General features: G+C 55.9%; 1 protein-coding gene across 1 annotated transcript; it reads right to left on the reverse strand.

Annotated features, from left to right (window-relative positions):
• Positions 1 to 425: 425 nt before the first annotated feature.
• On the reverse strand, positions 426 to 12447 carry B9D1 (B9 domain containing 1). The gene is made up of 7 exons (XM_056136642.1): positions 12240 to 12447; positions 10584 to 10652; positions 7365 to 7476; positions 2132 to 2228; positions 1932 to 1994; positions 715 to 782; positions 426 to 601 (listed from the first exon to the last, which is right to left on the reverse strand). The coding sequence occupies exons 1-7, from the start codon at positions 12300 to 12302 to the stop codon at positions 459 to 461; spliced, it is 615 nt and encodes a 204-aa protein (XP_055992617.1). The 5' UTR covers positions 12303 to 12447; the 3' UTR covers positions 426 to 458.
• Between the last annotated feature and the right edge of the window lie 2104 nt (positions 12448 to 14551).

Here is a 14551-nt window from a genome sequence, read left to right on the forward strand (position 1 = left end):
CTGCAAGTTAGCTCAGCTCCCCGCACCCAGGCTGCTGTGAATGACAGGCCTGACGCTCACCCTCCTGCAGAGTCCCAGGAAGCAGCTTGGCCCCTCCAGGAGGCCAAGGCGGGGGTGAGCTGGGTTCTGCCTGCAACCAGGTGCTTGGGGTTGGCACACGTGCTGGGCACCCAATGAGTCAGTCATCAGAACCCCTAACTCTCCCTTGTGGCTAGTGTGCCCAGTTCTGGGTTTTAGGGCCGGAAATCCAGGGCGAGGACTGAGCCCAAGGGCATGTCGTGGGGGTGCTGAGGGCACTTTCCCCTTGCCCCTGTGGGATCCAAGGGAGCTGTGGGCACAGCCCAGGGAGGCTGAGGGGCCTGGACTTGGTGAAAAGGTGACTTTATTGTATAAAGTGGCTATCCCGCCACGCTCTCCTCCCGGCTTCCGCCTGGCTAAGTGGCCGCTTGTGTGCAGGTTCACCGGGGAAGGTCCTCAGGGGGGCTGGCCCCCAAAATGCCGTGCGTGTCTAGCGCCCCGCAGTCGTAGCCCAGCTTCCTCATATCCTTGGTCACGACATTGAAGAGGAGGGTGACAAAGCCCTGGGAGCGGACGCGGGTCACTGGAGACAGAAGGGCAGGTCAGCAGGCTGGGAAGCCGCATGTCCCCAGGGCTCTGGGGTCCTTGGGCCGGCACCGCCCGCCTTGTGGACAGGACTGGGGACCCGCACCTTACCTTCCCGGCCTTCACCCTGGGCCACCACCTTGGGGTCCGTGTACTCAGGCCGCCGTCCCATGAACCAGCTGGGGAGACGGGGGACATTGGGAGGACCAGGGCTCAGGGCTCAGGCCTCTTCTGGTAGCCTGGCACTCCTGACCCTCCCACCACTGGAAAGGCAGTGCTGGGCGCTAGGCAGTGGGTTCAGGTCTCAGCCCACAGCCAGTGCTGGCTTTCCCTCAACTTGACTCGTGGGGGGCATGATGTGCAGGCAGGTGGTGGCACAGGGGACACTGAGGGGAGAATCCCAGATGGGATGGCAGGTGAGGCAGTGGGAGCTGCGTTTCCCCGAAGTGTGTGTCCTCCACCCCACCCCGCGTGGCTGGCAACCTGCTTCCCTAACGTGGGCTCTGTGGCCCCCGACGCGCACCTGCTGCTGGCAGGCGCACTTGGTTTGGGCCACTGGCTTCCCGAATTTCCAGAGCAGTTCCCAGTGGACTCAACCTGCTGCAGGCTCCTGGGCGTGCCCTGCCAGCTGCCCACTGCTGGGGGCAATGCCAGCCTGTCCCCCATGCCTGGTCCCACGTGTACCCCTGCTCTGTGCTGCCCGCACCCAAGCCATCATGGCCATAGGGAGCGGCTGGTCCTGGGGAGGCAGGCGGGGGCAAACGGGGGGGGGGGGGCGGGCTAGGAAGCCGGCCCTGGCTGGGGGTGAGACAGGAGCATACAGGCATCTGGGCTCAGTGTTTCTGGCGTGAGGCACAGGAAGCAGCTGCCCCACACCTGGACCCTGGGTCGGCTGGCAGGGCCCTGGGACTTCTTGCTTGCCCCTGGCTGGTCTCTGTACTTACGCCTCTCTGTGCTGCCTACCTCCCGATGTCTCTGTCGACATTTCTGCTCGCCACACCTGTCACACGCCCTCCTGTTCTGTGCCCTCAAGCCCAAGACTCCTCTCACAGATGTGCAGGGGGAGGAGTCTCCATCCAACAAGGCGCCGCTGCCTCAGCTTTGACCATCACAGGATTGACTTGTTTCCCCACTTGACAGGTTCCCCTTCGCTCTAGTCCACACACGTGTCCTCTCTGCTCTGGACAGGGTGTGAAGGGAGCCCTGTGACCCTCATCAACCCCCAGGCCCCGTTTCTGTTTGGCCTCAAGTCCCAGGGCAGTTTGAGAGGCTGGCAAGGTGCCCTGTAAGGAGGGAAGCCCCCCCCCCCCCCCCCCCCCAAGACTCACCTGGTGAACTTCTGTAGTTTAGATGTAGATTCTGGGACAAACATGGGGATGGTCCTTTTGTGCCTGAAACAAAGGTTTTTAGGCGCCTGCCTGTGGAGATTCTACACCTCCAGCAGAGCAAGTACCATCGCAGGGAAAGCGGGCTGAGGGTGCCTGGATGCCGAGGAGCCCCAGAGAGGAGCAGTCGAGGGGGAACCTACCGCCCGGGTGAGAAAGGCACGTGCACTGCCCCGTAGCCTCGGACCACGTCGTTTCCGAACATGTCTGGTCCATATACGCTGAGCACGATCTGGGGCCCTTGGAGGGATAAAACGGGCTTAGCACACAGGCAAACTTGGGCAGGGCAGTTCTGTGAGGGAGATGGTACTGGCGGGTTCCACTGCCCTGGAATCCAGGGATGCAGAGCTAGTGCCAAGTACAGCGGGGGTTTGCCCCGCACGTGGCTGACCCAGGTTTGATCCCAGCATCCCAACATGGTCCCCCAAGCACTGCCAGGAGTAATTCCTAAGCAGAGCCAGGAGAAACTTCTGAGCCAGGTGTGGCCCCAAAACCAAACCACAGCAAACCAAACCAAACAGAATCCAGGGAGATGAGACCCAAATGCAAGGGCAGGCCCGTAGGCTGTACTCAGGAGACACAAGCCAGACAGTCGACACCGCTTGAACACCTGCTTCAGCACAGCCAGTGCCTCTGGGGTCCTGGGACCTGCTGAGAACTGAGCCAAAGGCCACTTCTGGGAGCTGGCTGCAGGCGGGCAGGGCTGCCAAAAGCTCACACTTCATGCACACAGGCCAGACGGGGGTTCAGGGGGCCTAGGAGAGGGCAGTGTCCAGTAGACCTTGTGCATCTCCCTTTAGGAGACAAGCAAGAAAACCTGCTCCCTGCTCTGGGAGGAGCATGGGAGCCTCTGGATGAGTGAGGGACAGTGATGGCAGATGGCAGGAGCAGGGGCCCGGCCACTTGGGCCCCTATCTGCCACATGCCCAGCTCCGACACCAACACAGGCCAGAAATGCCCTGGAGGCCTGTCCCTGCTAGTGCTGCTCCCACAGGGAATGACCATTTGGACTTCTATTTGTGTGGGGGCTACATTCAGCTGTGTTCAGAGGTCGCTCCTGGTGGGCTTGGGGGGTTGTATCGGGACCCGGGAATAGAACCCAAGGCTAACCTGTGTCTAATACTCTGGCCCCGCGGAGTTTATGAAGCCACTTCTGTTCACAGTGGGGTCCAAAAAATGGGACCCCAAACTCAATACTTCAGCTCTGCCCATTTTAGGGGCGGGAGTTTGGGCCACACCCTGCAGTATTCCTGGCTCTGTGCTCAGGAGTTACCCTCATGTGCTCAGAGGACTAGATGAGGTGCTGGGATTTGAAGCAGGGTCAGCAAAATGAAAGACTAGTGTGTTAATCCCTGTACTACCTTTCTGGGCCCTGTGCTCCCTCATTTAAAAAAAAAAACACTTCTCATAATTCCTGTATGTGGTGCCAGGTATCAAACCAGGCCCTCCCACATACAACACAAGTGCTGCACCGTTGAGACACATCCCGGCCCTGGAGCTTTTGGGCAGTTTCCTTGGCTCGGCTGCGTTTGTGTGATTGTTTATTGCCCCAGGCAGGCTGGTTTTCAGTGCTGGCTAAAACCTGACCCCTGGTGGGGCACGGGCACCTAACTCAGTGCTCACTGGCAGGCACTGATGGGTGGGGAGGCAGCACATCCTCCATTCCCTCGCACCAGCTCTTGCCACTGCCTGCAGTTTCTGTTGGGCTGTTTCCAAAGCAGGAACACACGAGATGCACAAGCTGTCTCTTTGTGCATGTGTTTAAGTAAAACTGTTTCATTTAGAGAAATATGAGTGGAGAGAGAGGAAGATGAGAGAGGAGAGCAAGAGAGCAAGAGAGGCACAGAGAGGGAGGAGATGGGGGGGGGGGAGAGAGAGAGAGAGAATATGTCCAGGGTGACACACTTGGCTGTGGTGCTGCTCACAAGTGCTTGCCCTTGTCATGCTCACTCCATGTGGTGCTCGCAGGGTGCCGCCTGTGCTTGTTCTGGCTGTGCACCAGGATAGCTGTGTGCTGGCCCTAGCCAGCCAAGCAGCAGGCACTGCACGGATGCCTGTGGGCAGCATGGAGGGGTCAGCGCATCATGTCTGCAAGGCACCCACTGCCATGGAGTCCTGTCACTGATACCTTCTGGTCAATAAATGCTGTGAACAGGGCTGGGCTTTCATTTTACTGCTGTGGGGTGGCACCAGTAGTGCCTGGGGGTCGGGGATGGAACCCAGGGCCTCCATCCCAGCAAGACGTGTGTGTGGTCCCTTGAGCCATGTCCCAGCCCACTGCAGTGCATGTGGAAAAACTTCCACTACCAGTATGGCTTTAGTCTCCCATGCTTTTTTTTCTCTTGGTGGGGGTGATGGGGTGGGGGGCAGCTAGGTCACACCTGTCCATGCTCAGCGGTTACTCCTGTTGGAGCGTGGGGAACCATGGATGATGCTGAATCAAATCCGAGTCCGTCTTGTGCAAGTCTTCAGCCCCTCCCCTCCACCCCTCGTGGAGTTTTCTGATTTCACCTTCATCCCTCTGGAGCTGACTCCGGGCAGAGGATATGTATGAGGCAGGGGTCAGGTCTCATTCTTGCCTATGTGCATTTAGTTGTTCCCATACCACTTATCATGTCCCTATCTCATCCTGTCGTGTGGTGCCACCTTTCCCCAGACCAAGGGCGCAGATCAGTTCTGGGGCTTCTGTGGATCCAGATGTCTCTCCTTTGCCAGGACCACCTGTCCTCATTACTGGGCCTTAAAATGAAGGTCTGATATCTGACAGAATTATGTTGATATTATTTGATAATGTTAATAATAATAAAAAAATTTTAAATATAATCCCCTTTACTTTTATACTTTGTACAAAAATATTCTATTTACTTTTATTTTTCAGGGGCTACACTGAGAGGTGCTCTGGGCTTACTTCTGGCTCTGTACTTAGGCATCATTCCTGGGGGTCTTGGGACCATTTGGGTGCCAAAGATCAAACCCAGGTCAGCTGAATTGCAAAGCATGTGCCCTACCTGCTGTATTACTGCTCTGGCCCCTTTAAAAGAAACAAACAAACAAACAAACCTGATTTTGTTTACCAGTCTTATTCCTGGCATTTTTGCCAATTTATTAATTCTACTAATTTATCTGTGAATTTCTGGGGAACTTCTACATATATAACTATCACCTGTGAATGATATCAGTTTTGTTCTTCCTAATACTTATGTCATGTTTATGGATGAAAAAAACTTTTTTTCTTTTTGGGTCACACCTGATGATGCTCAGGGGTTACTCCTCTGTACTCAGAAACTACTCCTGGCAGTGCTTGGGGAACCATATGTGATGCTGGAGATCAAACCCTGGTCTGCTGCAGGCGAGGCAAATGCCCTGCCCACTGTGCTATCAATACAACTCCAACAACACAATTTTGTTTTGTTTTTGGGTCACAACTGGTGATGCTTCGGTGTACACTTTTGGCAGTGTTCAGAAAAAATGTAGGTGCCAGGGGTTCAAATCCAGACTGGGCACCTGCAAGGGAAGCGCCTTTGTACTGCACCATCTCTCCAGTCCAAAGCAATCTGAAGAATGAAATCTGTAAGTCTTTCACTGAAAATAGTGATGCTTGCTCTCAGGTTTTTTGCAGGCAGCTTTGATCAGATCTCGGGGACTTCCTCCTATTCCTGGTTTGCTAAGTATTTTCCATCAGTGGGTACTGCATTTCATCACCTTTCCCCGCCGCTGATGGGATGAGCGTGACTCTGTAGGATGGTGACTTCAGGTGTTACACGCTCTGATTCTGGAAGCCCTCCTGGCACCTGCTGCAGGGCCCTCCACAGCTGCCGCATTCAGCTATGTTTGTCTGGGATGGGGCACACAGACCTGCGAGGGGCTCTGGGCACAGCTCTCCAACATTCTAGTGCAACTTGCAGCCACCTTGGTGGGACTCAGCACATGCTCCCAAAGTGACATGACGTCTCTGGAGGCCTGTGTTTTTCTTGGTTTCAGCTAGTCTTGGGACTCCTTGATGCCTCAACTAGTTGATCCTGCTTTTCATCATTCCCAGCCCAGGATGGAGCTAGGCAGACTCTGATCCTCATCCTCTGCCCCCAGCAAGCCTGAGCCCATGCCAAGAGCACCAAAGAGACTTGGACTAAGACATCAGATAGGGGTGAGGCAGACAGCTCAGCAGTTTGAAACCAAACCCTGGAGCCTCATGACCCCACATCTCCTCCCTCACTGTGCCCTGCCAGGTGTGGTCCTGGCTGTCCTCAGCCCTGCCAGGTTAGAACAGCACTATATCCTCAGGCCTTGCACTCAACCACAGGCTGGGCTGGCTCTGCATGGCTGGGAGTGGCACCTGGACACCCTATGCACTGCTTGGGGAGCCAAAAAAGAGGAAGGGAAGAAGGGAGGAAGGGAGGGAGGGAGGGAAGGAGAAGGGAGGAAGGGAGGGAGGGAGGGAAGAATGAAGGAAGGGAGGAAGGGAGGGAGGGAAGGAGGAAGGGAAGGAGAAGGAAGGGAGGAAGGGAGGGAGGAAGGAAGAATGAAGGAAGGAGAAGAAGAGAGGGAGGAAGGAAGAAAGGGAGTCAAAAGAACTTGGAATCAAATCCAGGCTCAGCAACTAGAAGGTTAAGTGAGTACTGTCACCTTCCTGGGAGGAGGTTTCTCTGTTTCCAAATATAAGAAACAAACGGAGAGAAACCCACTCACCAGACAGGCTCAGGGAACTGGCTGAGCCTGCAGGGTTTTCTTATCTCCTCGGGCACTAGTGTGGGCTTTCCAGACTTTGTTAAGTGAAAGTGAGCAATTAGAATGGTTCCAGACTGCTAGGTGAAGCAGAAAGCACCGCTTGCCTGGAGGAAGGAAGTGGGTGGAGCAGCAGAGGGACCAACAGGAGCAGGAGAGGGCAGGCGTGGGCACGGGGCCAGAGTGCAACACGGGCAGGGAGAGGCAAGGGCAGCTCGCCAGCCAGAGCCAGTCTCAGATACGAGCTTCCCAAGGCTTTCAGGGTACCTCGAAGGGCCACACTGCACTCCCGAGGCCAAGCTGTGCAGCAAACGTGCAGGGACTTGTTTGTTTTTGATTTGGAGGGGCGACACCCAGCAATGCTCAGGGGTTACTCTTGGTTGTGCACTCAGGAATGACTCCTGGTGGTGCCCAGGGAACTACATTTGATGCCAGGGTTCGAACCTGGATTGGCAGTGTGCAAGGCAAGTGCCCTACCCACTGTACTATGGCTCCAGCTCCCAAGGAAGGGCTTGTTAAGGGGGAAGGAGGGAGGGGAGGCCCCGGGCTGAGTGGCAGGAGCACAGAGTTGGGCGGGGCCCTGGAACTGGGCAGGGAGGGGTGCTGGCAGCAGCAGAACTGAGGGTTCTCCACCCCCAGCACCCACAGACTTACAGCCATAGGGGTTGGTGCTCTTAAAAGTGACGTCGATGGGGAAGTTCCACACCAGCGCTTGCCGCACATCTTGGCTCTTGGAGGTGATCTGGGAGATGCCTTCCTCCAGACCCTGTGGGGACCAGGCCAGTGACATCAGCAGCCAAGCACCCCCATATGCATTCACTCAACTACCTTCTGCCAAGGGGATGAAGAGCTAAGGGAGCAGCTTGTAGTTCTTCTCATGTCTTTGCACATTCGAGCCTGACCAACCAGAGCCCCTGCTCCTGCACACCTCGTCCACACCACTGCCACCCTCTCTCTTGGCCACCCGATCACGGCGCAAGTGCTTGGGCCCTTGATCACCCCCTGGCCACTCTCTGCTCTCCGAGTGTGAGGTCCACCAGAAACATCTCACAGACCCTCATTTCAGATGTTTCCTCTGCTGGGTTTCGGGGACCCCCCCGGGTCTGTGGGTCTTTCTTTTTGCTGCCCCCTGCAGTAACTCCTCTTCCTGCACATATCTCTCCACGCATGACATCCTAGGAAACCAGGGTTCCCACGGGGGTTGGTTGCTCTCCATGCCCAGCCTGGACCCTCCCTGTCTCCACTGCCAGCCCCCCAGCTCTACCTGCAAATCTGGTGGGAAGCTGGATCAAACCCAGGCCAGGCCGGACTCTGGAGACTCCTGAATCTGCTGGGCTCACATCTCCCACCTAACAGAATAAGCACTCAACTGCCTGGGATGTTTTCTGGTTTTTTTTTTTTTTTTTTTGGGTCACACCCGGCAATGTACAGGGGTTACTCCTGGCTCTGCACTCAGGAATTCCTCCTGGCGGTGCTCTGGGGACCATATGGGATGCTGGGAATCGAACCCGGGTCAGCCGCATGCAAGGCAAACGCCCTACCTGCTGTGCTATTGCTCCAGCCCCCTGCCTGGATGTTCTTAACTCTACCTCCCCTTATGGTCCTTCTCTGTTCAGCAGTAAAACCTTGACTTGGTTTTCCAAATAAACTTGAACTTCAATGACTTTTAGCCTTCCCAATGGCCACACCTGCTCATCTGCAGTGGCAGCTCCCTCCAGGCCTTGCTCCAGTCTGCTCAGAACAGAGGAGCCAGAAGGAACATCCACTTCACTCATTCAAATAAGTTTTTGTTTTGTTTTCAGAGCCACATCTGTAGTTCTTAGAGCTTACTCTTGGCTCTGTACTCACAGATTGCTCTTGGCGGGACTTGGGGACCATATGGAGTGCTGGGATTGAACCAGGGTCAGCCATGTGTGCAAGGAAAGCACTTCAGCCATGATCGCCCCAGATCCTATTTACCTTTTAAAAAGCATACTCTGGATGGGGCCAGAGGGATAGTACAGGAAGTAACGTGTTTGCCTTGCATGCAGCAGGCCTGGGTTCTGCACCCCATGTGATCTCCTGAGTCACAAGTGAGCCCTTGGCACTGTTGGGTGTGACCCCAAAAACACATAACTGAAAAATAATAAAACTGGGAGTATATTTTGGGGGATGGAGCAATAGTTCAGCAGGTAGGACACTAGCCTTACATAGGGTCAACCTGGGTTGGATCCCCAGTGCCACATGTGATCCCCGAGAACAGCTGGGTGTGGCCCCCAAATGACAAAACAAATAGAAAGCACACTCTGGCTTTCTTCTGTTTCTGCGGGTCTCTGTGAGGTCTCCGGGATCCTGCCTGCTCCTCTTCCCCACTGCCTAAACCTATTATATTTATTTACTAGCTGGCTTTTTCCCTTCTTTTCTGCAGTACTGGCAGAACACATGCAAGGCAAGTGTTCTACTGCTGAGCCACATGTCCAAACCTAGATGTCTATTTTACCTTATTTTAATTATTATTATTACTACTGTTATTTTGGATTGGGGTCACACCCAGGGGTGCTCAGGACTAATTCCTGGCTCTGCACTCAGGGATCATTCTTGGTGGGTTCCAGAAGCATATGTGTGTTGGGGTGCTGCCCGAAAGGCGAGTGCCTTACCTGGTTTACTATGTCTCCATCCAGTAGAGGGCTATTTGAAGCACAGAATTTCATCACTTTTTCTCTTTCCAAAACTCTGATGGAGGTCAATCCCACCAAGTAAAGGGAACTGGGGCTGGAGTGATAGCACAGCAGGTAGGGAGTTTGCCTTGCATGCGGCTGACCCGGGTTCGATTCCCAGCGTCCCATATGGTCCCCCGGGCACCGCCAGGGGTAATTCCTGAGCCCAGAGCCAGGAGTAACCCCTGTGCATTGCCGGGTGTGACCCAAAAAGCAAAAAAAAAAAACACCCCAAAAACCAAACAAACCAAAACAAAAAAACCCCCCAAAAACCAAGTAAAGGGAACAGTCCCACTCCGACCTCTCCCAACGGCACCATGATCTGGCCCCTTCCCCCTCCTCCACATCTCTCTTCTCTGGCATCGCTGCTCCCTGGCCACATGTCCTTCATGCTGCTCTGCAGACAGACAAGGATGCTCCTGCCTTGGGCCTTCACACTCTACTGCTATCAGCCTGAACGGTTCTACCCACACATGTCCACCTCCTCCAGGTCTTTACACAGTTACCTCCCCAGAAAGGACTCTGCTCTGCTGCCACCTGCTTGGGTCTGCAGCTCTTTCCTCATCTTCCAGCCCCTGCCTGCTGCCACTCCTAGCTGCCAACCTGGAATACTGCCACCCGCTGTCTGCTCCCCCTAAGAGAGTGAAGTCCAGGTCAGGGGCCTTTAGCTGATGTGATTCACCACCATCTCCCCAGCCCAGAAGCACCCAGAAGACTCATCATATGCGGGCATCAGCCAGTGGGTTCTGGAAATGAAGTATTTTCACCTCAGCTATACGGAGGAGAAAAAAGTCTCAGAGAATTTAACCAAGTTGGGTCTCCATCTCCTCCACTGCTGTGAGGGATGACTGAGGGCTCCTGGGTGGAGCAGATCCAAATTGCCCTCCCAATCCCTCTCCTGGTGGACACAAGTGCTCCTCAGGAAGCCTTGGAAGGAGAGTGCCCCTGAAGGGCAGATGAGAGCTGAGGAGACAGGCCCGAGTGTCCTGGGCCAGCTAAGGGCTTCTTGGAGAGGGGTGAGAGGGCGCAGCCTTGGGGAGGGGTCCAGGAGCCCAGTGGAGGCAGCGGGCTCCGCTCCAACTGTACCAGAAATCAGCTCATATGTGTGTGACCCTGAACCTCCCCTCCCCCCCCCCCCCCCCCCACTGTCATGGTGCTGTGGGTAGGGCCAGCTTACCGCCGTGGGAGCCCAGTCTTGACCATACACAAAGCAGTACTTGCAGTAGAGATCATCATACTCAGGGAACTGCGGAGACAAGTACACAAGACGTTTGCAGACTCAGGTTGAGACCGACGTGCTGCAGCGGGGAGGAATTCCAAGCGAGGCACCTGGTGTGGGATCTACGAGATGGTGTGGGGCAGACTCTAGCAGAGGGCCTAGAATTCAGACCTGTGGACCTGTGTCCAAAGGACATCTTGGGCTGCTCCGACCCCTTTCTCCTGCCCTGTAGGACAACCCCTTCCCATTCCTTCCCCTCCCAGTCAAGAACCTTCTCTTCCAACCAAACTTCCCCTTTAGAGAGGCAGCCTGCCCCATCCTCCAGAGCCACCTCCCAGGCTCTTCAGCACATTCTGGGGTCAAGACTGTGTCAGTGGAATTTCTTGCCAACTTTAGCAGTTTGTGACCAGAAGCGAGTCTGATACTTCTGTGTCCCTGGCACCTAGGAGGGTGGCAAGCTCAGAGGATGCCCAGGGCCCTGGGGCTGAAATGAGGGACCTGAGACTGACAGGGGCTCTCCAGACAGCATCACATGCAGGCCGACAACCGAGTGCCAGCGATGAGGGTAGAGGAGCAGGATGAGATGATATTAAGAGCCCAGTCCCAGGGGAGAGGATGGAAGAGGGGAAATGCTCTGTCCAGAGGAAGGTTGGCAGATGATGCCTGGAGCCACATTCCAGGTGAAAGAAGAAGGCAAGGAGAGGCCTGGCACAATAATAGAATGGGTAGGGCATTTGCCTTGCTCGCAGCTAACCAGGGTTCAACTCTGGGTACCATATATGATCTCCTGTGCCCACCAAGAGTGATCCCTGAGCACAGAGCCAGGAGCAAGTCTTGAGCACTGCTGGGTGTGCCCCCTCCCCCTCAATAAAAAAAAAAAAGGGCAAGATGTCCACTGCAACTCAGGCCCTGGCAGAGCTTTACCCAAATCATCTGAATCCTCACAGTGACAAAACAACATACACCAGCTCCAATGCTTCGCCAGGGTAGAACAGGGCAAAGCTTTGCCATCAACAGATTGTGGTTCAAGTGTCAGCTCTGCCCCTCCTCTGGGTACGTTTTCCCATCTATGAAACGGGCTGGGGCCGTGATGGTTACACCCTCTCTTCCTAAGGAAAGGACCGAATGAGTGGGGCTGAGTGCGGCTTGCTCTAAATGCATAGGAAACAAAGGCTGCGTGGAAGGTGCAAGTGGACAGAGGTTCCCCTCTCAGACACACACACCCTCCTCCGATCATCCCGGGAGGACCACCCTGAATCAGATCAAGCAAATCAGATGAACCAAATCATCTCCACTCTGAAGCCAAATCCAAGGGTCTCGAGGTTCCGACACGGTGCAGGGGCGCGGTGCAGAGCTGCGGGACAACGTCCCTTGGCAATGAAGCGCGTCCGCGGTGCTGGGTGTCCCCCTAACACCCCTTCAGGGCCAACACAGGCCTCTCCCCCAGGTCTGCCTTCACACAGCACCCCAGGCTGGAGGCAGGCGACCTGGCGCCAGGCTGTCCGACGCAGGCTCCTTCCCCGGCCCAAACCCGGAGGGCTCGAGAACAGCACGCGTCCCCAGGCCCCAGGCGGCCGGGAGAGTGCGGACGGGTCGAGCGGGACCCCACCTCACCTGGGCGCTCTCCACTTGCCCGTTGACCATGAGAAGGAAGACACTGGGACCCGCGGCGGCCATGGCGGGGAGGGGGCGCGCGGGATACCCAGACGGCGCACGCCGTCTTACTAGGAGGCTCCAGGGTTACCTTGGAAACAGACGGCGTGGCGCGCGGGACACTCTTATAAGGGAGACGTTCGCGGAGGCAAGGGTACGTGCTAGGCGCTGCGTAACATCAGTGGGCGGGAGCGTTGAGGGGCGGGGCCTGAGGAGGAGGGCTCAGCAGCTCCACCCCGCTCAGTGGGCGGGAGCGGCCTGGGGGCGGGGCCTGAGGGGGCGGATCAGTAGCTCCACCCGCTCAGTGGGCGAGAGCGGCCGAGGGGTGGGGCTTGAGGGGGCGGGCTCAGCAGCTCCACCCCTCTCAGTGGGCGGGAGCGTCCGAGGGGCGGGGCTTGAGGGGGCGGGCTCAGCAGCTCCACCCGCTCAGTGGGCGAGAGCGGCCGAGGGGTGGGGCTTGAGGGGGCGGGCTCAGAAGCTCCACCCCTCTCAGTGGGCGGGAGCGGCCTAGGGGCGGGGCCTGAGGGGGCGGCTCAGCAGCTCCACCCCGCTCAGTGGGCGGGAGCGTCCGAGGGGCGGGGCCTGACGGGGCGTGCTATGCAGCCCCACCCCTCTCCATGGAAGGTCCGGAATATTCACTCGTGGCCGGGGCGCGAGAATGGAGCTGTCCCAAATGCCCAGTCTGGTTTCCCCAGCCGGCAGAATGTGCTAGTATGGTTTCCCCAGCCGGCAGAATGTGCTAGTAAGCCCGCCCTGAAATCTGGAGGCTCTCCCCTGACTCAGGTCCGCCAGAAGCTTTGGTGTAGAGTAAATTCTTAGCCACGAGATGTCGCTCTGGCTCCACCGGGAGAACAGCGGGACAGGGGCTCACGGGATGGAAGAGGTTTACTGGGCGCTGGTCACCACTGTCCAGTGACAGTTCTGTGGCGCCCATCCTAGACTACGTCGCGATCTTTAAAAAAACCCTGGTGAGGGGGTTGGTGTTGGAATACTGTACGCCTGAAACTTCATAATGAATAACTTTGTAAGTCTGTAATTCATGGTGATTTAAAAGACTGACCTGAGCTATTGTACAGTGGGCAGGGCTTGCAGGCGGCTGACTGGGGTTCGATCCCTGGCATCCCATATGGTCCCTGAGCACCGCCAGAAGCAATTCCTGAGTTCAGAGACAGGATGTGATCTGCAGAGCCAGTCACGCTTAGAACACTGCAGGATGTGCCCTACAACGCCTCTTTCCCTGCTGCTCCCCTGGCCCCTGCAGGCTTCTCACCAAGGAGCAGTAGCAGCTGCAGCAGCCTCTGAGCAGGCCCCTAATCTGTTCCTCTTGGCTCTGGTCTCCAATCTGTACATCCAGGAAGGGTCTCCTCTTGCATGTCCTCCTCTCCAATGCATCACCTGATAAAGGGAAACTAGGGACTTGCTGGGGACAGGGGTCCTGCTTATAGATGGGGGCCCACCCTGGAGCAACAATCTGCATGCAGAAGACCCAGTCTAGTGTCCATCACTGCATGCTCCTCACCCCCAAACACCACTGGAGTGAACCCTGAACACTGAGCGAGAGTAGCCCTTGTCCACTGTTGGATGTGCCCTGAACCTTAACAAAAAAAAAAATGTGCTGAGAAAATCCCATTATCCATTTCTATACCTCCACAACATTCTGTAGACCACACACTTCAGGTGTCCATCGTCATCGTGCAAGCACTCAGTTCCTGTTCACAAATGGGAAGTCAAGTTTAGAGAGAGCGGTAACTGCCAAAGGTCACAGTGATTAGGAAATGAGTTAGATTTGGGCCTGGGCTCTGTGACTTCCAGTTCCTAGTTTTTCCTCAGTACCCTCAAAGCGCTTCCAGTAGCTGCCTCTGAGCTCCTCAAAGCTTGGCACGTAGGCCCTGGGGATGGGGCAAGGCCAGGCCCAGGGTAGAATTTCATAAGGGATACAAGCCAAGACCGAGTCTTCCCTGGTCTCTCTGTACCGTCCTACAGCTTCTCTCCATCCCTGCCCAGCACCATACCTGCATGTGCTATGGTGTCTAAGACCCAAACTGGAATCCCCAGCATCATGTGGGCATTGTGGGGGTGAGGGGGAGTCACTGAGCACAGAAGCAGTCAGGAATAGCTCCTAAGCACTGTCAGATATGTCCAGCATCCTGTCCCCCAAATAAAAATCTAAATACAAAGAACAAGATAGTAAATAACAGACATCATAACCTAGCTCTGCCGTCAAGGACCTTTCAAGTCTCCCTGCATTGACCCCTTCAGCACAGGGCATTCAT

This window comes from Sorex fumeus, unplaced genomic scaffold (genome assembly GCF_029834395.1).
Source record: "Sorex fumeus unplaced genomic scaffold, SorFum_2.1 ptg000122l, whole genome shotgun sequence".
Classification (NCBI taxonomy): domain Eukaryota; kingdom Metazoa; phylum Chordata; class Mammalia; order Eulipotyphla; family Soricidae; genus Sorex; species Sorex fumeus.

Excerpts from the sequence above, each read along its gene's own strand:
- B9D1 (XM_056136642.1), bottom strand. The coding sequence starts at position 12,302 with ATGGCCGCCGCGGGTCCCAGTGTCTTCCTTCTCATGGTCAACGGGCAA. Across the intron at positions 7,477-10,583 it reads AAGACTGGGCTCCCACGGCG|GGTCTGGAGGAAGGCATCTC; the intron begins GTAAGCTGGCCC and ends TGGTCCCCACAG. Across the intron at positions 2,229-7,364 it reads GAGCACCAACCCCTATGGCT|GGCCCCAGATCGTGCTCAGC; the intron begins GTAAGTCTGTGG and ends TATCCCTCCAAG.